The following is a 25,910-nucleotide window of genomic DNA, read 5'->3' on the forward strand; positions in this document are numbered from 1 at the left end:
TAATTCTTGTTGTTCCTGCTTCATTCCTTCCTTTCTATCACCAAGGACAACTATTTTATAGAATTTCAAAGGAACTGGAGTGCACATTGTAGTCATAGAGTTAATAGCAGCATTTGCCAACATAATTGTACTTGGGAAGGAACTGCCAGTCCTGCAGGGCAAGAGAAGCTAAGATTTTATCCTCACATTGTACATCTTTAATTTTTAGTTTCTGCCAGAAAGTACATAAGGATTTGCTGTAGTGGAATTTGGAAGATGGGAATAAGGACACAGCCGTAGAATAGAACCACTGACTTGATGCCTGTGACCTTGTGCAGAGATTTGCTAAGGAGGACATAATGGGGAAACATCTAAATTCTAATCATCCCTTCCAGTCCACACAGTGTAATCAGACTCCCTTCCCACCCTGGCTCATGACATAAAATGCTGAATTTTTAATGACTTTAACTACCTCCATTACAAAGAGGAGGAGGGTGGTGGTGGGTGAGGCTATCCACAGATGCAATTTGTGATATATTTGTTCTTTATGTTTGTTAGGTGAAGGTGGTGGTGTTGTTTTTAATAAACACCTCATCTACCATTAACATGGAGGAAGAAGACATTTTTCTTTACACACAAACAAATGCAGAAGAAATAATGAAAATAGCATTCATGTTAATCTTTCTGCTTTATTTAAATGCTTACCATTTAACAAATATCATTAAGGATATAGCTTTCCTAAACATTACAGTGAATGGTTTTAATGGTTTGCAGATAGCATTGAGTCAATAAAAATAAAGATGACCTTTTAAAGATATAAATGTAATATTTTTTACTTAAATCAGTTATCTTTTGCAGTTGTTCTGATTTAATTATCCATGAATATAGATATAAATAAACCTTGGGAACCTAAGGCTAGGTTTTCTGGAGCTACCAATATGGTCATAGAAGTTTTATATCCTAATATATAAAGATTAGTATACAAAATAATCTTTCCTGAGTATAATACTAAAATAGCTTGGAGATTCTTGCTAAATTTTTGATATATATTTAATTTTTAATGGGAAAATATTTATATTTTTAAATACTTTTATAATTTTCTTATCCATTGATAAAAAGAATATTCGAACAAACTTACTAATTGTTTCTTAGGCAGCATTTTTGAAATGTGTATTGATCTTAGACTTGAATAAATATTTTAGCTCCTATTATGTAGTATAATTTTCTATCATTCTGGGTTATATGTTCCCAAAGGGCAGGCACCGTGTCTGACCTAGATTTGTATCTTGTACAATGTCTTACACATAAGAGGCTCTCAAAACATATTTGCCAAATGAAGAAAGGAGGACCTTTAATCGACTTTACTCCAAACAGATACACTGCTCCTTAGTCCTGCGACTCCCCGTCCCAGCTCTGCAGGAGGTGGCTTTGGTACTCTGCCCAGTCAGGCACACAGGACTGAAGAGGGATTCTTATCCTTTGTAATATTATTTGTATTTAGTTACAGCATAGCTCATCATGGACGTGTGATAAATGTCTTCAGAGCTCATTTCTGGACGGAGGAAATGCACTTTGAATTCAGTTCCAAAGATGAGTTATTTCAGGAAATTATGAACTGCCAACAGTGATAGCAAAAGCAAAAATGCACAAAATAACCGTGATCTTGGACAGGGGGAACCTGCTGTAGAGGTGACAAGTCTAAATCCTGGAATGAGTATTGGGAATTTTAATGAACCCTGAAAGTCCTTGTCAGAGCCTATGGGAGGTCTGGAGACCTGAAGGTGTTTCCAGAAGATTGAAGTAATCTGGGCCAGTTGCATGAGAGGGATACTATGGGCAGGTGAGAGGGGAGGCATAGTAAATATTTGTATAAGCAATAAGGAAAAGGGATATGACTAGAGATACTGCATCAAAGGTTAAAAAAAATACTATGTAGTAAGAGTAAGAAAAGATTCCCAAATAACAAAATTATCATCAGAAAAAGTACAGTTCCCCTCCATTGTATTGATGGATCCCCATAATCTTCCTGAGTTAGTGTGGACTCTTCGAAATACAAACTGTGAGATTACTGATGTCTCCTCTGAAAGCTCACTAACTCTTTTTTTAAATGGGAAATCAGATTTTATTAAGCTAAAACAAGTTCTTACCCAGAAGACTTAAAACTTCATTTCGAAATGGATCGTAAAGATTACCACATGATGACAATAGCTGAAATTTTCATTCTATAAGTGTGAGACCATCGTGGTTAGTTTCTAATACAATATGTGCCATATAAGATCACTCTATTAGAGGAATAAAATATTTCTAAATGATGCTTGATATAAAGAAGCTCTTTTCCTTCTTTTTTTTTCTAGAGAAAAAATTATATATTTCAATAATTTTCTGTCAAAGAAAAAAGTATTGCCTTTCTAAGGGAGAATGAAGCCAACTATTTTAAAAATTAGCTGAGGCTACAGCCTTCAGACTGTTTTATTTTGTTCTACATTTAAAACCATTTTATATTTTCAAATTCAGTAAAATTTATTTTGCTAATTGGTAGAGAGTGCCTTTCACGTAGCATGTGCTGTGCTCGGTGCTGGGGTACAAGCAATGAATACATAAATAAAAGTCCCTGCCCTCATGTGGCTTCCAGTTCACTGGGGGAAGATGGACAGTACACAATAAGTAACATATTTTGGCTAGATACAGTAAATGTGTATGAAAGAAGATAAGGATTGCAGGGGGTGGGGATCAGTTGAAGTATTAAGTAGATCAAAGAAGACCTGAATGAGAACATGACATTTCAGCAAAGACCTGAGGGAGGTTAGGGTCCCAACTGTCATGCAAACAAAACCAGACACCCCTAGAGCATGCTCACCAGCCCTGCGGGAGCAGGTCAGGATAAGTTGAGGACTGAGGATTCAAATGGGGAATGTGGACAAAAACCTAATTGGAGTGTATTCAAGAGAAAGTAGGAGAGGGACTGGACATAGTGAGTATAGATAATGTATGTAAAAGTGATTTTGCTGTGACAGAGAAAGAGAAATGGGGCTTTAGTCAGAGGATAGATTGGTATCAATTGATATTTAGAGACTATTTTTCCTTACTATGGGAAGAACAACAGCATTTTGTGGGGGGCTAATGTGCAATGTAAATAATAAAGTAGAGAGGAAAAACCTGATGCAGGAGAGAAGGCCAATCTGCTGCTGGGGTAATCTTTGTGTAGATAAAAGGAGGTCTGGTGCATAAGTGAAGGGGATTGGTCTTAGAAATATGGACAGTTTCCACAGAAACAGGAGGGAAGGCAGAGAATATGGACCCAGATGCAAAGATGTGGGTAGATGTGGTGGGAAGCTATGAAGTGAGCAGGCAGACCTGCAATGGCATGAGTTAAGAGAGAGTAAAATTATTTTTTAAACATCCTCAGTATACTTAACCCAATGAGGGATGCTGGGATATGCAGTGATAGTGAAATAATTGTTGTTTCTTAACTAAATCAGTGTTTTTTAGGGCAAGGATAAGGCATATGTCTATATGTAATTATAAAAGTGAGTATGTGTTTAATCCTTAAAGATTGTTAGAATAACTGAAAATTGCCCCCACCACCACAGTTTATCATGGGCTAACTATTTTGTTATCAGACACAGTATCAGAGAGGGAAGTAGATGGCTGAGTAATTATTCAGGCCCTGGAGAAGATCATTTAATTTGGATCACCATATACCAAGCCAAATTTAAATAAAATATTTGAGAGCACTGTTTTGTGTTCTGAATAAATTACTAATTTGTAGTCTAAATTTGAAGAGGAGCATCTCTAGTGATTTAGACTATAGGTGCATATAAAATAAAAGGGGAAAACATGCTACAAATGAGATGCAGCAAAGCAATTGTATTAAACCTCAGATGAGAAGGCAGTGTTTCTTACTTTATTATGTGTATTGTCTGCTAGGGTAGCAATGAAATACCACAACAGAAACTTATTTCTTACAGTTCTGGAGGCTGGAAGTCCCAGATCAAAGTGTTGACAGGTTTGGTTTCTGGTGAGGCCTCTCTCCTTGCTTGCAAATGACTACCTTCTCATTGTGTCCTCACGTGGCCTTTTCTCCATAGGACCACCCTTTACCTTCTTATAAGGACACTAGTCCTATTGGATCAGGGCTGCACCCTTGTGATCTCATTTAACCTAATTACCTCTTTAAAGACCCTGTCTCCAAATACAGTCACATTAGGGTTTAAGGCTTCATCATATGAATTAAAGAGGACACAGTTGAGTCCATTACATTAATGTTAAAGGTTTACAAGAGATATGAATTACTGAATCTCTTAGGTATTCTCCTTTCTGGTGTCATGGAAACTGTTGATTCCCTTCTCAGTGCAATGTTCTCAAAGTACACCAGAAGATAGGAACTTTGTAAGCATATTTGGACTAATCCATCAGATGACTATGTTTCCATGACAGAAAAGGGGAGATGGAGGAAGATTGAGGCCATCACAGAAACAATGACATCTTCTGTTGGCACGTCATTGGATAGCCTTCAAGTTCCCTAACCTGACATCGTCCATAGTCTGTCCTCTTCTACCTTAGCCTCTTCGTCCAAAAGGCCCCAAAGCTCCAGCCACCATTTTCTGAACATGCTACAGCTTTTCATGACTCTGGGCCTCTGAACAAATTAATTACTCTACCTATATAATATTCATCTGCTTCTTTGCCTTGCAAAGTAATACCCATACTCCCAGATCTGGCTCAGATGCCACCCCTATCAAGTTTTCACTGCCCATTCCTCACCCTCAGGCAGTTAGTTGTTTTATTTCCCATCCTCCTTTGCAGTTGTTTCACTTGGCACACTTGTCGTTATCTGTTGACGTGGCTCTTGCCTCCACTGCACTGCAATCCCCTGAGAGAAGGGACTATATTTTATTCTTCTTTGTACCCACATTCCCTGGTGCAGTTCCTGACACATGATAAAGATTCAGTGAGTATATAAGTAATAAATGAAGGTACATATGAATGTACAGTTCATTCATTCAACAGTTATTTACAGAGTCCCTGTCATGTTCCAGATTCTGCCAAGGTGTTGGAAATACAAAATGGTAGAGGAGACAGAGAGACACAGTCCCTTTATGTAGCTTAGAGCCTGGAGACAGAGTCAGAAAAAGTGTAAGGCAGCAAATATAAGACTTAAATTGTGATACGTGCTCTGAAGGAAATTAACACTGTTCTGAAATGGAGGAAAATTGAGTGGATCTGCATTTGATAGAGTGGTCAGGGAAAGCCTCTCTGAGAAGTAACATGTCAGCTGAGAGCTAAAGGATGAGAAGACATTAGAAAGAGAATGTTTCAGAGAAAGGGAACAGTATGTGCAAAGGTCCTGAGACAGGAAAGAGCTTTTTAAAGAACTGGAAGAAGGCAAGCATGACAGGGGCATGGTGATCAAGAGGGAGACAAGTAGGAAATGAAGTCTGAGGTAGGCAGGAACTAAATCTAATGGGCTATGGAGGAAGGTTGTTTTGTAGGTCTGAATGCAATGTGAAACCAGCTCATATCTTATAAAGACCACTCTGGTGCTGTAAGGGAAGAGATTGGAGGGGCAGGGATGGGCAAGGGGAGATATGTGTTAGAAGATGATTGCTGTGCTGCAGAGGAGAGATGATGAAGGCTTAGACCAGTCTGGCAGCAGTGCAGACTGGGGAGACAGACAGACTGGAGACACATTTTGAAAGAGGAATCAACAGAATTTAGGGAGTAACTGGCTGTGGGAAAGAAAAGGAGTCAAGGATGACTTTCAGATTTCTGACCTAAGCAACAAATGGTGCCATTTATTTAAAGGGAAAGACCTAAGAACAGAAGATTTTGGTACATGTGTTGAAGATGAAAATGGAGAGTGTTTTGAACAATTATGCCTAAAGTAAATTCAATTAACAGTGTCAGGTGGTTGATTGGATATATAAGTATGGTACTCAGAGGAGAGGATTAGAAGCCATTACTATATAGATGGCATTGAAAGCCATGGAAGAGAGTATAAATAAAGAGGTCCAGAATTAAGCCTAGGAACAACAACAACCAGTGATCCCAGATGTGATTCAAAAAGATCAATGAACTATCTATAAAATGGATTTGGGAATTATGGAGAAAGAGGGGGGGAGAGCGATTGAGCGTCCATCACAACTGGTCAGCTAAGGTGTAATGCAGACCTAGATGAGAATAAGTGAGAACTGATCCTTTTCTCTTCTCACATCTCCCATGGTGTTCTCATTTCATCTCCTAACGTCAGCCATTGCCTCTGGGTTTTTATTTCAGTTTTAATATTTCTACTTGCTTACTGAACATCTCATTTTAGGAATCACCTCGTACCTCAAACCAAAAGACTCAAATCTAGCTCACTTGTTCCATTCACCTGTACTGCTCTTTTTATATTCCTTCTCCCATTGATGGCACTGACCAGGAAGTTAGAGGTGGATCTGTCATTGAGCCTGTTCACTCTTGCTCCTTTTTGTTTTCCTTAATGAATAAGTTGCCAAACCCCATTGATTATACATCAGTAATATTATTTAATCTAAGTTTCCATTTGTAAAATATAGTCACTTTTAAAAGTGTCCACAGTTGTCATAGATGCTAATAAATAAAATTATTTTAATCAGAAATTCAGTGTTACTATTTTTTCTAAGAACTGTAGTTTCTTCAAATCTGTTTCCTAAAAATTTATCTTAGGACTAAGATACAGTATGAGAAAAAGCTAAGACAGCTCGTGGAGAGATTTAGACTGGCAAAGCCATTCAACCTTAGCAGAAGAAGCTACTTTGGTTCTATTTTTATCATGACGTTTAGGAATGAATCACTGAAAGCAGAGATAGAAATAGAGATGGATAGGAAAGACTTGGGCCATCTAATTTATCTCCTTGTTAGTACAAGGACTTTTCCTATGTCAAATGCCTGTAAGATATTGTGCACTGAAAGTCTTAGATTACAACATTTCAATCATTTGTGTAAGGTGACTATTTTTTGAGTTGCTCTCTGCATTGTTCCATGTATCCCTGTCATATGAGAGGTGTTTCCCTTTGTACACAGAAATGGATCTGAAAGGAATGAACTTCAGTTATTTTTCCATTGTAATGATGAGTTTCTAATAAGTCGACCTCCCTCTTTATGTGCTTTCTGTGACCAGTGGCACACATCTGGGAGATCTTTACCCAGAACAAGCAGTGGTCTAGCTTGCTACCTTAGGATGGTTAAAAACTAATGGGAACCTCTAGGGAACCTCTTGGCACCTAATGGTGTAGACTCATTATTTTAATAGGGTTTCCAGTAGAATACTTTGTGTAGGATGATCTCCTCATTATCCCTTATAGCTTCCAGGAGGGAGAGGGTCAAGGGAGGTAGCATTTGGAAAGATGAATGTTTTTAAGTTTTTTGACTATTGTTCACTATCTCTCAGTGATCTCATATTTAATTACTTAAGAATGTCGTATGCTCTTTGTTTTAATATTTTTTAAAAAATCTTTTTTTGGGGAGGGTAATTTATAGGCTTATTTATTCATTTATTTGTTTGTTTGTTTGTTTAATGGAGGCACTGGGGATTGAACCCAGGACCTTGTGCATGCTAAGCACACATTCTACCGCTGAGCTATGCCTTCCCCCAGTATGCTATTTTGAAAGATATATTCTGTTGTTTTTTTATGACAATTGACTCCCTATAATCAATTTTATGGTCCATTAAAAATATTCTTAGGTCTGTAGGTAACATTTCTCCAAATTTTATGGTATCAGCAAGCCCCTGATTTGGGACTCTTCCATACTGCCATTAACATGTTCCACACCTTCTCTTTCACTATCCATTAATAAATATGCTAAGTAACACTACATCTAGTATTTCCTTTGTGCCTTTCCACCAGCCACACCCCTTCTTCCCATACTGAATGTACTCCATGTAACATTATCCTTTGTTTATAGTGTTGGACGGAATTCTTAATCCAGTTGAATCTGTTCTTTTTCAAGCCAATTAGTTTGAGCCAGAAAAATTTACGAGAACCAATACATAGATTGCAGTTCTTAACTGATTTCTGAAATTTCAGTTATATGAATATTAGCATTTTTAAAGTTCTTCCTCAGCTTCTAGAGCATTCATAATTAGGTGCTTGTGGAAAGAAACAAAATACGAACTTGAGAATGGTTTGAGATCTTACATTTCCTTTACCGAGTCCTGCTTTGGCCTTTTAAGCAACTGCTCATTTATAACACTTTCTCTTTCTTTCCATGGTTGAGTCTATAAAACCAGAGACCAGGCAAAAGGCCTCGGTTGGCTCTGGACACGAAGAGTAGAAGGTCATGTCTGACTCTGCTTTTCCTACATGTTATAGAATTCTGGCAACATCCAACAGCTGACCCAGAACTGTTTTTCTTAGGAGGATAGATAATTGAAGTATAAAGAGGTAGCAGTTTTAAGGCTGTTCAGAAATGTTAATGGACACGTTTGGATTTAGTGAAGCGCACCAAAAGAAAATAAGAACTCCTTTGGTCCCCAGTGCACATGAACTCGGCTGTGCCCTCTCCCCTTCACCATGGGCAAGCATGCCACTGAGAAGACTTCATTCCCTGTCTCATCTGGTGTTCTAGGGAACTCTAAAGCCACAGGGATCACAACAGCTGCAATAAATAAAGAATCTATTCAATACATTTCCATGCCAAATATTATTCAGCATTCTTTTGGCCTTGGTTTGATAGAAAACAGCATGGTGAACTTACTACCTCTCCCTTTACTACAGCGAGCCCCAAGTAACTGTGAAAGATTTAACAATTCAAACCTGCATGTAAGCACAATCGCTGTTCTCTCTGTTTTAAAATTATTAAGACAATAATACAGAGAACAAAAAAAAGTAATACAGGAAGTCTGTTGTCACTATTGAAGAGGTATTAGAATTAGTACTAGGCTTTTTTATTCTCCTCAGGGAAGATAACGAGAAGCGTTTAGGGTATGTGTCCTTGCAAATGTATGGGCTGGAGGGGGAAACTTAAAAAAATAAATGTTACATATGTGGCAATATGAGGATGAATATTATTAAGGAGTATCACAGAATTTTTATGCGGAGTCTCATCAGACAGTATGACGATCGCAGGGATATTTTGTGATATTTACTGAGTCTTCTGAGAGTTCATTTATTCAGGTCATATTTTAAGGAACAACTTATAAGATTCAGATCTAAAATTGAATTCTGTAATATGCCCAGATGATCCCATTAAATCCAACCTGAAAAGGAGCAGTATAATGATGTGAACAATTCCCGTTCTTTGAGTTGTTACACCTCACTTGAAATGCATTCCTTCTGGATTAAAACAGCAATTCCTCTTTGTTTCTCTCTCCAGGCTGAGGTTCAACTATGCTACCTGGAAGCACAAAGAGATGCTGTGGAGCAGATGTCCCTCAAGCTGTACAGCGAGCAGTACACCAGCAGCAGCAAGAGGAAAGAAGAGTTTGCTGATATGTCAAAAGTTCATTCAGTAGGAGGCAATGGGTAGGGAGCTCTTCTTTTTGTTGTTTTATTCTCACTAATATCTACTTTTTCAATGGTTTTGCACCGGTAGGTGTTAGGCAGGCATTTCCTCCCTAGCTAATAGACAAGAGACACTCAGTAGACAAGGCATTTATGTTCTTTTCCATTCGTGCCGGAATTGAAGACTGTAGAGTTTATCAGCCTGTCGTCTAACCCGGAATTTCCTAGGCTTTTCAAAGAAGCCTTGTGATTTTATAAGTGTTTCTGTCACTGCACTGTGCTTATAGTGTTGATCTTTCTTCTTTGTCATTTTTTCCAGTGTATATTCTCCTCTTTAAACTTCACCATTTATTTTAAAGTCTCTCTAAGCAACTTCTAAACACCAGAACCTCATTGGAAAGTTGGTAGAATGTAATTTTTCTAAAAAATATAGATGTTTAAAATTGTTTAGAGGTCATGGACTAACCAGTTAGTTTCACATGAAGTCAGTTGGAATAAATGACCAACACATATTGTCTATGGTACGTGAAAAGACCCAGCAACTTCAGTGACCCACCAACAATTTCATTCAGCTTGGGACATATAGCTGTATTTATATACTACCCATGCTATTGAATAGCTAAGTTATACATTTAGATATTTGCAGATGACTTTAAAGTTATGCAGACTTTGTGTATGTGAATATATATGTATGTATTTAATATATATGGGATTTATATATATTTATTCTTTCCTGGCTCAATTTTAATATGTACTAGGTGATTACTAAAGAGTAAAAGAGTGTAATGAAATTTAATTATTTCATAGTTTTTATGACTTGACAATAATTATACTCATAATTATTAGGAAACAGTAACCTATTTCACTTTTATACTTGAACCATACAACAAGGAGGAAATCTGTTCCCCCAAGTTCTGTAACATGTTAATAGCACAGTGTAAACCTATGGGATGTAACTCTATATTCCCTGAAAAGACAGGAGGAAAGAAGGCTTTTCATGCACTTACTTTCATTTATCTCTTAAGTGCTTACAGTTCTGATGTGACTTAAAATCCTCATTCAAATTTGGGGATGAATTAAGAACATGGTTTACAAAATTCTGTTTTGTGGTATAACTTAGGGTCTAAGAATACAAGAAAAGAATCAGAGTCATAATTCTTTTTAGGAAATGGGAAAGGACTTTTCAAATTTTCAAACTTTTAAATTTCCCTATCTGTATAATTTATTGCTCTGTTAAGAACATTCTTATACACAGACATGTTATGCATCTATATGGTTCATCTTACATGATTCAGAAGACATTTTTCACAAGAGGAAGAGCATAGCAGCAAACAAGAAAGAAAAGGTTAAATCTTGGAGCGTGAACAATAAGCTCCTTTGAGGCCTTAATGTGCTTTAATTTCTCTAAATGCCTAAATAGTCTCTGGTGTACACACAACCACAAACTTGAGGTCACATTTTCATGTTTTCTAAAAACCCTGGGGAATTGAGCAGGCACCACGTGCTTTTGACCTCAGATTCCAAGGGCCCAACTTGAGTACTTACTCTGGGCTCCACAAATCATAAATCTGCCCTGGGAATTGCTCAGTTAACAACAAGCATTGTTCTGTGAAGTGGGAGTAGGTGAACTTGCCTGATATCCTTTGTTTATGCTCCTTAGGGTGCTGAAGGCTGCGCATTGTGCAGAAATTTAAGAGTGTGCTAAAGAAAAGGGAGCCATTTAATACTAAGGACAAAAACCATATACTCTTTTCTATTTTCTGTTTACATACAGAAAACCATTGTTTGAGAAATGCATGTGGGTGAGGTTATCTGCAGTGTCCTGCCCCTAAGACTCTTTGCTCCCACAGTCAAATCCTTAATTCTGAAGCCTAAGAACACAGCCTTGTAAAATTATCTGCTCCAATGATACATAAACTTCACTAACGGTTCCTTTTGTTACATAGAATGAGCAATGTTTCTGCTAAGCAATTTGTGGGAATAGTGCGGACTTTCTAGGGTCTTCACTCCATGCAGATAGGTAGCCAATCTACTAAAGAGAACATTAAGTTGGTGATACCATTCGTGTATTTTTATTTCCTCCCCATGCCTACATGCATGCTAAGAAGAGTATGTAGTTGAAAAAGGTATAAGACTACTCCAGGGAAGACTCAGCTGCTAGATAAAATGGGGATCTTACATTTCTAAGAATTTTGCATAACCAAAATATTGTTTAGAAATGAATTTATAACCTTTCTGACTCGACGAAAAGGTGTGTATCAAGGTGATTTAACTATAAAATGTGCATTTAGCAGTCTTGATGAGTATGTGTGGTGGGAAGATTTCCCTGAAAGTGTGTGAGTCTGTGAGCTCTAGAAACAGAGTGTGTTTACCTGTGGGAGACATTTGGCACTGGCTCCTGCATCACTACATGGGAAACCATGGCTTCCTGGGGGGACATGCAATCTGTGAATCACTGGTGATTCTCAACGGGAAGCAGGTCGGTGCTTTTGATTCCTGCTGACTTAATTGAAAACGTATAGATTGTTTTGTTCCTTTCATCAAATAAATATTCACTGAAGGCCTACTACGTGCATGGTACGATGTTTTGAGCAGTTTGTCAAGAACACTTATATTTTGTATATTTTATGAAGTATAACCATCTCTTTTTCTGACACCTCTTTCTATCAAGAGGTTTATCTGATTTCATCTTTTTCAATGAATTTCAAAACCTTGTTTCATTCATTAAGTAGCATCCTACTTCCTGTCAAGACTTAGTGTAGATTACAAACCATGTGTTTTGTTTACCCTATAAATTCTAGAACTGGGGGGCAACAAGGCTGGATTGCAGGCTTGCCTATCCTCAACTCAGAACCCTGAGTCATGATGCAGTGGACAATCTGTAAAGTCACACTTTGCCTCTCTCTGAGAATTTCATTCAGACCCTTGATAAACATTTATCCCCCAAGTCACATGTGTGTATTTTGTACTATATACAATTTAAATTATGGTATTTTCCTACTATGGAGAAATGGAGGAGCTTAAGACAGTTTCATTAAAGCCACAAGGAAGTTTGTCAAAAACATTGCCAAGTAGGCTTAAGTGAAAAAAAAAATCAACTTCATTCATTAATTTGGCAAATACTATTAAATACTTCCTATATGAAGTACAGAGATTAAAAGAAAAAAAAAGAAGTGGTCCCTGCCCTTAAGAGGCTCACAGCTTGGTAGGAGGAGCCAGATCTGTAAACAACATGGAATAAAGGATCACAAGTGCTGAGTTAGAAAACTGTTTGGAGTAGGGAGCAGGGCTCATGGAAGGCAGAATCCAATTCTGACTATGGTGGGGGAGTTGGAGCAGGTTAGGAAAGACAACAGAGAGAGAGAGAAGACTCGAGATAATTTTCAAAAAAAGGCTAGGTCAGGGGAAGAGCTTTCCAATTTCATCTGAACAAACATTTATTGAGCACTTACAAAGACAGTTCTTGCCTTCATGAAATTTATAGTCTAGTAAGAGAGTGCAGCATTAAGCCAGTATTTCCCTGTATACAGAGAAAGAAGGGGGAACAGAGGATGCTAGGGGAGCTCAGAGCAAACAACAGAGACTTCACAAGGCAGGGCTCTATCTGTTGTGTTCACTGCACTCTGCCCTGCATCCTGGAATGTGCTAGGTGCTCAGTAAATGAATGGACACATAAATGAATAACTACAACTGATCTGGGGCTCTGAGAGAAGGGGCAAAAGTCTGGAATCATCAGACTGCTTGCTGTTCCATGTAACTAGTGAGCAGGGTAAAAAATTGGAAGGGTTGTGAAAAATAAGATGGGAAGAAAGTGAAGTCCTGATCCTAGAGTTCATGGTTCTTAACCAGGGTAGTGCATCAGGATCACCTACAGAGCTTTTAGGCTGAAAAATGACTGTCTATCTCACCTCACTGAAAATTCTAATGCAGTAGACAAGAATGGACCAAGATATATTATATTTAATACCCACTTCTAGTTGAGAACCATTGCTCTAGTGGTTTTCATCAAGTGGTCCCTGGAGCAGCAGCATTAGTATCTCCTGGGAATTTGTTAGAAATGCAAATTCTGGGTGCAGAGGTACTAAATTGAAAAATCTGGTGATGGAGACCAGCAATCTTTGTTTAATCTGTGTTTAAGTCCTCTGGGTGATTTTAATACTGCAGTTTGAGAAACACTGCTTTAGTCATTGAAGATTTTAGATTAGAAATTAATGGGGGATGGACTGGAGGCTAAAGCCAGAAAGAGCTGATAAACCTCAGGTGAGTGGAATAAGGAAGAGCAACTGATGCTCCAGTTGCTGGCTCAAGGAGGAGAAAGGAAATCAGAGGATTTGGGTTCAAATGACTTTTGTGTCTTTCAACACTTAATAATTACTGAGCCCATGAAGTGCAGGCTCTACTAGACACTGGAGATGCAGAGGCAAAGGGACATAAAGGGTGGCAGGTGCATGTAAATCAGGAACGCCTGCCCAGAGAAGCATCATGGAGGATGGCCCAGGGTCAGAAGTGACAACACAGTGCTTCCCACAGAGGAGGCAGTGTGCACAAACATCTAGAACCAGTAAAGGATTCCAGCATGACTGGATTGGCAATTTTAAAACTCTTCTGGCAGCAGCCTGGAGAATACTTTGACATGGGCAAGACAAGACAGTGCTTGGTTAAGAGGCTACTCCAGACATCCAAGTGAAAAATAGTTAGGGCCTGAGCTAATAAGGCAGCAGTAATGGAAACTGAAAAAGGGAAGTTGAAGACAGGCTGTGATCCCTGAGTGGATGGGGGACATTCAGGGAGGCAGGATTTGAGAACAGACCTCAACGTTGCAGGCTTTTGCACTCTGGCAGATGGACATGCCATTCACTGAGCAGGGAATTCAGAGGAGGAACAGGAGATGGGGGAAAAGCTGAGTATTTGGGACATAGTTCTTTTTATGGTCTGTGGAACATCCACGTAGAAATGCCCTGGAAGCAGGTCTGCAGCTGAGGAATGTCTTTGGCTCCCAGTCATCAACAAGGACAGTGTGGTAACTATGGGGACTAAGGCTGAGAGAGGTAGGAGCTTACCTTGTGGTAGTCCATCTCCCCCACCCCCACCCCCACCCCCACCCCAGGTAGACATAATGTTATCTTTAAGAATACTTATTTTAAACTGTATGGCTAATAGGAACATTTTTATTTCAGTTAGACTCTTTCAGGCTGTATTATACAAGTATTCTTAAATAAGAACTATACCATTGAAGACTCCAGGTGATGTCTTGATTGGCAGGGATGGAGGACTACAGTTGACTATTATTTTCTGTCTTAAAGCTGCCGACGGGAGCTTTTGATCCTGGTTATAAGAATGCATTTTGTCTGGTCAGATTGCTTCCAACTACACAGTAAAATCTATTTTTAGGGATAATCATGCATTCACTCAGGTCTAATTTCTTAAAGGAGGAGAAAATGCATACTTGATTAAAATTAAAGATTGGAATTCAAGTTGACACTCTGCTACTTTTTAGCTGTGTGACCTTAATTGGGACACGTAATCTCCTCAGTATGCAATATTTCAGTCTGTTAAATGGGAATAGTTATCCCAGTCTATTTCCCATGCTTTTTATAGCATAGAACTACAATAATCAATAAGGAAATGTCTAAAATACCTGGAATGTAATAGGTATGTGAAAAATCAGTTAATAAAATATGCACCGAGCAACTACTGTGTTGCAGGGAGTGGTTTGAAGTGCTAGGAATGAAAAAGATACAAAAGACTTAATCTCTGCTGTCTAGTGAGGGAGAAAGACACAAACACTCAGATACAACCTGATAAAACAATGGGAAAAATTCAAGACAGAATTATGAGGACACTTAGGAGGCCTGCCTAATCCAGTCTGGCTAGAAGGAGTCAGGGAGGTTTATGGGAGGAGGGAACATCTGAGCTGTCTTAAAAGATGCCTAGATACTAGCCATTAGAAAAAGTTTGGGCAGAGGGAGAGTGAGGACTTCAAGTGTGTATAGAGGGTGTGTGTGTGTGTGCGCGTGCACACGCACGTGCATGCAAAGGTGCACACGTGTGTATATTACATGTTACCATAAATAATAATAATTTGAAGTAGAAGGTCATGGAGATGTTTCCTGAACTCCGCTTCTTGAGATTAGAAAGGACTCTCAAGGGATCTCTTAGGGACTTCAGTTCTTGTGGTAAAGTTCTGGAAGATACTTAAGTCTCAGTCATATGCCATGCTTCCTCTGGCTGTGGGGGAATTTGGGCAGTGTCTACAAATGGATATGTAGTTGAGGTTTATGCTCTGTGTGTAAGAATATAAGAGTATTCACCCCTTATCATGTAAGGTATTAGCATAAATTTTATTTTCAAATACAAACAGTATATATAGATTATTTTCAAGCACAACAGGCTAAACTAAATGAACTTTAATTAGACAAAAGGTTAAAAGTTTGGCAAGAAAGATGAGTCCATTTTCCTTTAGGAAAAGAAGTATCTCTGGATCGGTGTGAAAACACGCACAGAAATATATATATAAAACACTCCCAAAGAGAAATGATATTGACAGATGAAAACAAATAAACCACTGTTTAAAACATGGCTTGATTAAAGATCAAATTTGATCAAAGTTAATTAAGTAATAAGATACACTGAATGACTTTGACCACCTGAGAAAGGACATGATCACCCCTGGATTTCACTGCTATAGGGTGATCTTTCTGGTTTTCTGTTGAGCAAGAGGCTAAAAATATCTCTGTGCAGTTGGATGAACATTCATGCTCACTAATATTCTCTCTATCTCTCTCTCTCTCTCTCTCTCACACACACACACACACACACACACACAAAATGACCATTTTGAATTTCTGCTCAATAGGTTTTTTGGGAGCATTGCTAAATGAAATTTTATATGTGTGTGTGTGTGTGTGTGTGTGTGTGTGTGTGTGTGTGTGTGTGTGTGTGTGTGCACCAGCCATAAAATGAAGTACTATCTCTTATGTGTGCCAATGTTGAGAACACTCTTGCAGATAAATCACTAGACAACCCAAAGAAACATTATTTCCACCATGCATTTTACCTTCTTCCCCAATGTTCAGGTCAGGTCCTTTTTGCTTCTTCCCTTGTACTCTGATATTATTAATAGTAAGATCACAACACAGTCTGCAGTCAAAGGAGCAAAAAGTGCCTGGCTACCTTCTGGAAAACTGATATTCTAGGCACTATGTGATTATTAAAATAGGTCTTTATGGGCTGGAAAAAAGTCTCAGCAGTAAGAATGTATTCATTTGGGATCATGATATTATACTCTTCTGATGTGCAAATACAATAAACTAATTTTAGACCTAGACAGTTTTCCACTTCAGTAATCTAATGCTATCCATGCCAAGAATCAACAAAGGGTGAACCAGAGGGGTAGTGGTGTAACTTCTGGGGAAGTATTATTTCCAAGTTAATGGTAAAGTCAACTAATTTTATATATATATATATACACACACACATATATATATATATCTCCTTTCCATCTTAAAAATGATCAAACAATTTCTGTACTGCTTTGGGGAGTTTATGGGGCCTGTTGAAGAGGGAGAGGGGTACTTAATGGGGAAAGTGAGACAGTACCTACGACAAATCTAATCTACCTCATTTTAACGTGCAGAGCTTAACTCTTTTCTTTAAAATTTATTTCTTTATGCATTTCCCCATCTCTTTCACAAAGGATTTGAGTCAACTTACAAAAATATTTATAATAAAACAGAATAAATATTTGACTGAAGTAAGTTAGGCAAAAGTAAAATATGTATAAGAAAACAAATGCATATTCTATTCATGTCCTCAAGAAGGGCAAGGATTTGCTTCTCAGCTTTCTACACCCAAAGAAAAGAGTGAAATCTTACCCATCAGAAAATTCATAGTGTCCTAAGATTAAAAATAATATATATCAGCTTCTTTTGCCATTGAGTCCTGAAAGAAATTTCCCCTGTAGTTTTTTTAAGGAGAGGACAAGTATCTATGATACTACATCTCTGTAAGAGAAACCAAATTCCTGAAGCAGTTTTAATGTAGGCTGCAGAAGTGATATGAAAGCTTAATTCAGTAAGAGCAGTTCTATAGGTAACTAAAACCTTGTAGTCTGAGCATTGCACTCTCTGGCCAGGATGAGCATTGATGGAGGAGATAGATGAAGTCATCTTGGGAGAGGTCTCTTAATTCTGCTACCAGGTTTTTGTTAGGGATTGGGTGGCAGAGAGTTATTTCTAGGTTATTTACCTCCTTCCCTAACCCTGAGGGTAAATATTCTCTGTTGCTTATTAAATCTTTGAAAACCAGGCCTACTCCAGGCCCAGGGTGGAGTACACCTATTACAAAAGGCTGAGCTGCCCAACCCTCACCAGCATGCCAGAAGTAAGTCTGCATCTGGTCCCTTCTAACACAGAGATAATTACATACGAAGGTTTATCTTTTTTTTTTAAACATCATCATGTCTTGTTTTGTCTTCGGAAGTACAGTTCTCCCATTTGTGTTAGAATCGCTACTGATTCTAAATTCTTCAGAATGTTTTTCAGCTCTTTGGCTAGAACTTAGTCCATTGTATTGACTGAAAATCTAGAGACAGATTTGACTTTCTGACAGCCTAACGGAATCCTCTAAATACATGCAGAAATTTACATTATTATTTCTAATTTTATGGCTAATCTTGGAAGTTAGAATTTTTTTGCTTTATGGCTTTTAATAGCAAATGTTTATGGACAAACAGCCCATGGGTCCATGAGAAAGTGGGGCCAGTCATTAACAAAACTGTAGGATTGATTTTACTTTTCTTAAGACATTTTCACATGTACATAGGTATATATGAGAACTGAGAAAATTACTGCTGGAAAGAACTCCATATCCCTTTTTATTTATTAATGGCAAAGGCAGGCTTCTTTTCTCATGAGGAAGTGGCTCATGAATTTTCATTCAAAATAGTAAATTAGTGTCCACACTTTAATATGTTTAGAGTGGAAAGGGATTCTACATGCAACTGTGCATATCAGATTTCATGTCTGGAAAGCTAAATTTTATTCTTTAATGATATTATGATTGGGCTAGGTGCCACTCTCATATCTCCCTTCTGTGCTTACATGACACATGGGGTAGAAGATGACAGGAGATTCTAATCTAGTATTAGTATTTTACTTTAGTAAAATTTTTACACTATATTTTGAGAAAATTTTGTTCCCATTACCTTTGGTGTCTTTCTTGAAAACCAGAGGCAAACTTCCTTGAGCAAATAATGTGAACAGTGAACACTTACTGAATATTTGGGGAACGAATCAATATGCTAAAGAAGCTGGGAAAATTGGGTCATTTAACAGAAGTCCCAGTATAGACAAGCTGGTGTTTCAGGAACTGATCTTGTGTTTTTGGATGTGTTGGTGTGAAATGAGCCATTAAGTATACAAAAGATGGGTTCTCAAATGCTCCAAAATACATATTACTCAGCCTTAGGTAGAAAAACTGCCAAGACTTTTTAGTGTTATCTTTTCTTCAACTAATAGTTGCTCTCTTTTGATGATTTCTTCACTTGGTGTCTGTTTTAATCAGAATTCCTTAGTGGGCCAAGCTGAAACCTCATATATTCACACACACCTCCCATTGATTTCACTTGGGTGAAACTTTATCTTTTAAGCAAAGTTTAAGTTGAAATGTTGAGTTAATGATGCTCACTTTAAATACCAAAGGCTGAATGCATTTATGTATTCAAACACTTAGCTGGTCAAACGTAACTTAGGGTTTAGAAGAAAGATCATTTCTTAAACTGTGCCAGCCTCACAAATAATATATTGCTATCCAACCTGCAGAAAGATGATATTAAATAAGCTTGTTAGTGTTTTATTTCTATGGTGAAAGGCCCTGGAATCCTTTTTAAACCGTAATAACACAGATAAAATGGTGGACAAGATTTTGGGAAATACTTTTGGCAATTACCATAGTAGTTAACCCAAATTTAGAAATCCAACAATAAAGAAAAAAAAATTGTACGTCTGTTTTTCCATAGCCTTGTCTCTGTCTCTGTTAGAATTTCAGACTATGAAATAAACACATTCATAAATCTATGTTTGTGTTACAGAAACTGACTTTGATTTAGAAGACTTTTTCTCCTCATAACATGATTGAGCTTTTAAAGTTCCTAAAATGGGAATATTATACCTACAATAGAATGTCCAACTCCTTCATTGTGAAACTGTCAGGTATATGGCAATTTAAAAGAGAAATATCCAAAGGAATAGCCTTTTGGTGATGTGTTTGATTTATAACACCTTCTTAGAGTATTGTATGAGTTTGCTTTGTAACATTTTCATAGGATAAGTGCGTTCATCGAGTACTGAAAAGGTATGCTTGGAGACCTTTTAACATCTAGGAGATTATATATTTGAATGATTGAGTTGACATGAACCCAAGCACATTTACAAAGAAAACTGTGTAAGGAAAATCCCTCCGAAAGAGTAGTTCCCATACTCACAGCCCTTATGAGATCTGAACTACTTGCCACAATTTCAATCACTTCTCTCTCCAAGAGGGCGATTGTCACTAGGACTTCAAGAAAAGTACCTGGTTCTGAAATCAGCTGATTGAATCAGCATGTTCTTCAAAGGGATATAGAACGGTAAACTAGTTCTAGGCTACCCTTGATAAATTCACTTATCTGTGATCTTTTCTGTTTTCCAGTGTAGCAGCTGACCTTTTTCCTGGAAGACAACTTTTATAAGATCACTAGAATAACACTTGGCACACCTTGGCAGGCAATAGAAACATAAGAAAGTAAACTACATCCTTTACCTAAGAATATTCCTGTTATAATGAGTACATTAAATTACAGTCATTTCAGAACCTGTGGGTCGTCAGCTTTTGGTGCAAAGTCTGGTACATGATAAAAACTCAATAAATTCTTCCTTGTTTCTTTCTTTCCTCTCTTCTCCCCTTCTCTTCCTTTCCTTCCTTCTTTCCTTTTGCTTTAGATTCCACAACTAAAGATATTGATTCCAGAGCTGCTGGGCCCTCAAATTATAATTAATTTAATGTATTTATTAGTCACTTCAGAAGTCATTTCAGAAAAAAACCAACAAAGAAATTCTAGTAATTTATTTCTGATTTGCTACAAAGTTATGTATTTGATTTCACTAAATTTGAAAAAACTTTCAGGTCTTTTCTAAGCTGTGAATTTACATGGCCAAGACTCTGAAATCAGGCACAAATATTTTTTTAACAAGTTTTTGTCTTCAGTACTAGAACCTCATGAGAATTTGTTGTTTGGAAAACACTAGTGCTGATTCTACACTAATGAAACAAAATAGGAAACGAAAGCATTTACCAAATCTAACAAGCTCAAGCCTAAATATTTTCAACTAGGATGAAAATAGACTAGACTGAAGGAAGGATGAGTATCTGTGTTAGGTTCATTCACCACTCCAGGTCTCCATTGTAGACTAACTGAGAAGGAGCCTGAGGTACATTTAACTAGAAGAAATGGCTTTTGTCTAAGTCCGTTGATAAAGAGAATAAGAAGGAACAGCTCAATGGATATCAACACATGGTAAAAAGCTAGTAAAAAAGAGTTTCCATGGTTCTGAACATTTTATCATCCTGTGTATAGTTTTCATTTATTTAAAATCCATTCATGAATCTCCTTTAATTTTTATAGAAGCAGGATGTGAAAGGAATGGGAAGGCAGCTCACGTTAATTGAGAATCTACTGCATATAACCATCTCAAGTAAGCAACATCTCACCTTCAGAATGAATGCAGAAGCCTGTCTGCATTGCACTGGTTGCTTTGGTATTGGCACTTGGGGATGAGATCATACTCTGTCACATACTGCTCTTCTGAAGTCATTCTTCCCCAGCTGAAAGTTTTGGGTTTCATTATCTGCATGCACTTGTCATCATTTACCAGGTACTATCGGGGCATTAGGGATGCAAAGATAAATCCATCCCTTGCCCTTGAATTCTTTAGTCACAATCAAAATTTCTTTTAGAATTATACACATACAGAAAAGAAAACAGGCTTCCTTAGTGTCTCTTGCTGATTGATAATTTATGAGGCTTCCTAAAAACGTACTTTCCAAAAGGTACCACAAGGAAAAAAGCCTTGTTTTTAAGATCAGGGTTAAGGCTCTTAAACACAATCCTTATAGCCTCTTCTGACAAATTAACATTCTCTTTAGGGAACAACCTCTTGGGATAAATGCTGTTTTACAAATTTCCTATTCTTCTTCCTTCTTTTGTCTAAGATAGCATCTGAGTGTATAGGGGGCGTACGTGACCTTGTGATTCTGGGGTGCCATGAGGCTCCTGGGTGCAGGCTGGCTGGATTCATTGAAATGGGCCTTTCCCTGGACATTATGAGGTTGCCCCACACAGAGGGCTGTGGCTGTGTTGTTATCTCTTGGTTTGGTCAGGAGATATTTCCTGCTGACTAAGCCTCATCTCAGCCTTCACTGGCCCAGCCAACTCACTGAGGTCTGGCTTCAAAGGCCTCCCTGGCTCTCATTGGGGGTCATTGTGTCTCTGTTGCCATGGCAATGCCTCTGTCAAGTTCACCAGCTGAACTCCCAGAAACCTCATGGGAGGGTGAGAGAACAGGGTAGCAAAGGAGGTCCTGACCACAGCCCTCCAACTACAACATCCCCACTTCAGGTTATTGTGAAAACATTGTTTAAGGCAATCTCCCAGACTGCCTAGCAGGAAATGCAGCTGACATCCATGGGCCTTTGGCTTTCCCTTTAGGTCTTAGGCCAGGAGAGCTGTGGACACACATCTAAGTACCTGCTCCTCTTGCCTTTATTTCCTTCCTATTCTCCAAATCCATAGAGATGGAAAGGGTGAGCTTTTTCCTTCCTTTCACCTTTAGTTTTAATGTTCCCCTGGATATACTCTCTTATATAAGGTATTAGGAACCTGTTCTCCTAAATTTGGGGATGGCATCCCACCATTTAACCTTAGTGGTTAAAATGTGGGGAGATGCAAGGAGAGAGAAACGATGAATGTAATTCAGGAAGTATTTCTAGATGATGGTGCCTGTCACGTGGGCCAGTGCTTCTTAGTCATTCCTTATTAGTCACTCAACAGAATTAATAAAGGAGGCCTGATGGTTTATTTGTCCCTGTTGCAGTGGTTTTTGTTTGTTTGTTAGTATTTTGAAATGGGATACTCTTTCAGATTTCACATGTATTCTGTAAGCCCTTGCTACTCAGAGTGAGACCCATGACCAGCAGCGTTGCCAGTTTCCAATGCTCATTCAATAAACAGAATCTCAGGCCCCACCCTAGAAGTACTGCATCAGTACCTGTACTTCAGCAAGGTCCTCACCTCTGCTGTATGCACGTTCAAGTTTGAAAAGCACCACTCTAGACTATCATAGCCTTACTGGAGGTTTTGGCTTCATCAACTATACCCATCATTGGCATTCAGTAAACATTTATTAATCAATTCTACATGTTAGCCAATGATAATGCTTGCCCTGCGTGCTTATGGTTCTAATCAGGGAGCTTTATAATTATGGTAGAGTAATTAAAATAAAATAGACAATTCTGAATCTAGTCTCCTTCATCACCAGACACACCTTAATTTTTTTTGATAGATCTATTAAGATTAAATTGTAAGTTATGAAAGTGGATGTTCATTTTCTTGGAAAGCAGTCATTTAATGTATAGAGACAGGAACAAGGTAGAAATAAGATGCTCACTTGATAAATTCAGATTCATACCTGAGGCTCCTGCTTCATTAGTACTGATAGAGTTTTGCTCGGTTACAGTTTGACAGGACTCTAGGATTTCTTTTAGGGAGATGATTTTGGGGAGAAGGACAAAGTCATAGTTTTTCATTCTGCACTTTCATTTTCGGATCACAGTGTTTTAGGAGAATCTGAGCTTATTCACCAGGCTTTCAATAGAGAATCACATTAATCCTTTTAAGCTCCTTATTCTAATGATTTATTTTGTTGAAAACCATAGTGATCCTCCTTTGAATTTTAATGATTGCTGGCTATTCAGAGATTCATTGTTTTGACTTCCTGTCCTTACCTTTGTTTCCTACATGTCTGTGGGGAACACCTGTCTAATACTGGATCTGCCCCTGGTTCTCACTGGCTTACCAGAGTCACTCAAGCCTATCTCTGAGTGTTAAGCTGAAATGCTGGCTACTCATCCATGACAATAAATGTAGGATATATGTTTGCAGACATAGGCAGATAGACAGCAGAGGGACAGTTAAATGATTGAGTCATTTCCCAGTGAAAATAATATTTTGTTGTGATCATTAGTTAAATTAGTATTCTTAATCATGAATGTAGTATTAGGATGCAAGATCTGTGGAAAATCTAGTCAAAGGGCTTTGAATGTTGAGGGTGCTATTTTTACCCCCAATTCTGGACTATGTAACCTCTACAAGGCACTGACCCTCCATTCCCTAGTCTTTTAAATATGGCAATGCTCTTTTTCAAGGACATGGAAGTAATCATTTTACTCAAATGCTGCAAATCCTCAGAAAGGGTTAGCAAATGGAAATAGCCATGATATGTCTCAGGTATGAGCATCAGAATTACATGTTATGTTTTCAAAATCTCAGAAATGGCTATGTCACAAGCTTGAGTTCCTCTTTTGCCCACTGTGTAACCACACAGAGAATTTTTCTGTCTCTTTTTACAGGTATCGCCTAGGAACATCATAGGTTTTCAAGAATATATTATTCTAATATGAGATTTTAACAACTACACTGTATTTATGCATAATACATTTTGTGCCTTATCTTCAGGCTTCTGGACTTTGATTCCGAATATCAGGAGCTCTGGGATTGGCTGATTGACATGGAGTCCCTCGTGATGGACAGCCACGACCTGATGATGTCAGAGGAGCAGCAGCAGCATCTTTACAAGGTTAGAGCCACCATTCTTGCCTTTACCTTGCTGTGGAAGATCTGATTAGCCTGACAAGTCTCCCTCTCTCAGGATATCTTTTGCGTTCATTGTATGTATCATGGTGTCTATTAGAATTCCCTTCCCTGTCCCCAAACTCATTTCCATCCCTTGTGTGCTGACAGACTGCACCGACATCATAATTGCAAGAAAGTTCCCTTTATCACATTCTATTTGGTGTAATTCTCTAGAAGGACAAAGATTTATCTTCAAGATGAATAACAATAAATGAAACTGCATTAATAAATAGACTGAAACAAAATGAAGGATAAATGGACTGGTAACATTTAACAAAATGTGTTTTGATTGGAGCACTCAGATGGATTCTACCCACCCCTCAGATCTTTGCAGAGATAAAAGAAATTTGCCTTCCATTTGGCTTGCTGCTTCCAGGGTACAGGGCTTGTCCAATTTAATGTTTATTAGTGTTACATAGCACAGTTGTTGTCATATTAAGTCAATACATTTGAGTGTGATTTAAGAAAACTGGCTTGAAACTCACATTGATTGCAGGCAATCCATCTAATAACTATCTATATTGTCTTCCATGTCTGTTAATTCACCTTTAGCCTAGAATGTTTTACCTATTCTGCTTAAATAGTCTTAGAAATTCTTACAAAGCAGCCATGTGATTTTGACTGAAAAAAAATGGTTGCAAGATTCACAGTGTCTGAAAAAGCATTTGGGGAGGGTACAGGGACTTTCCACTGAAATATCAGACTGCAGTAAATCTTCCTCATTTAGGCAATTTTTATTGGAGTAATTCTGACAGTTGTCATCCTTGAATTGCTTTGAGCATATGGCATATTTCAAAGAGCAGATTGTGAATCATAAAAAATAAAATTAATAACTAACCACAGAATCAGCAACAGTATAATGACAAGAAACAACTACCCTCTAGCTTTTTCAAATTTCTTATAGAAGAAGTACATTCAAGGTCAAATAAAAGTTGTCTTCTTTCTTCTCCAGTTTTAATCATTTTAAGTTACCTTTCCTTAATATGTTATTTTAACTTTTACCTCCTCTAAAGATAGATATTTATTTGTACTTTTCAAGGGTCTGGTAGACTTTAATTGGTGTCCCCTGGGAATCATCTTAGTTAAGAGAAGATATAAGCTCCCCAGGGACTCAGCCATTGGTGATATTTTACTCCCTAAAGAATTTTATCCAACGTTAATCAAGTTTGTTGACAATTAGCTGTTTCCTGTATGGATAGCTGTCCACGTTAGCAACAAAGCTACCTAATATATCTTCTGGCATCACATATTGTTAGAGTAACAATTTCAACCTTATGTAACCAAAGCTAGATGATGTCACATTTCATGTCGAGATTGGAAATCACATGTAGAAAATGCCTATAAATCAATATTAATTTAGTGATACAAGAATATTTGTTTTATTTCTAAGATTTTTATCTCAGATTTTATTGCACCCATGATGCCAAATAACATTTCTTTTCTTCTTTGATGCGTTTTGTATTTTACGCATAAACCACTAGTAGAAACAGTGCTATTCTTTGTCAAAATCACATCCATGT

The 25,910-nt window shown here is 37.8% G+C and overlaps 1 protein-coding gene across 3 annotated transcripts in view; it reads left to right on the forward strand.

Moving 5' to 3' along the window:
* The window catches only part of AKAP6 (A-kinase anchoring protein 6), a 491,494-nt gene that overhangs the window by 362,648 nt on the left and 102,936 nt on the right, over positions 1-25,910 (forward strand). For all 3 annotated transcript variants that reach the window (XM_031453560.2, XM_064485883.1, XM_010986148.3), the window contains 2 exons: positions 9,316-9,464; positions 24,214-24,334. In XM_031453560.2, the coding sequence (XP_031309420.2) occupies positions 9,316-9,464; positions 24,214-24,334 (270 nt within the window). The remainder of the gene's footprint in view (positions 1-9,315; positions 9,465-24,213; positions 24,335-25,910) is intronic.

Source organism: Camelus dromedarius, chromosome 5 (genome assembly GCF_036321535.1).
Source record: "Camelus dromedarius isolate mCamDro1 chromosome 5, mCamDro1.pat, whole genome shotgun sequence".
NCBI classification, from domain to species: domain Eukaryota; kingdom Metazoa; phylum Chordata; class Mammalia; order Artiodactyla; family Camelidae; genus Camelus; species Camelus dromedarius.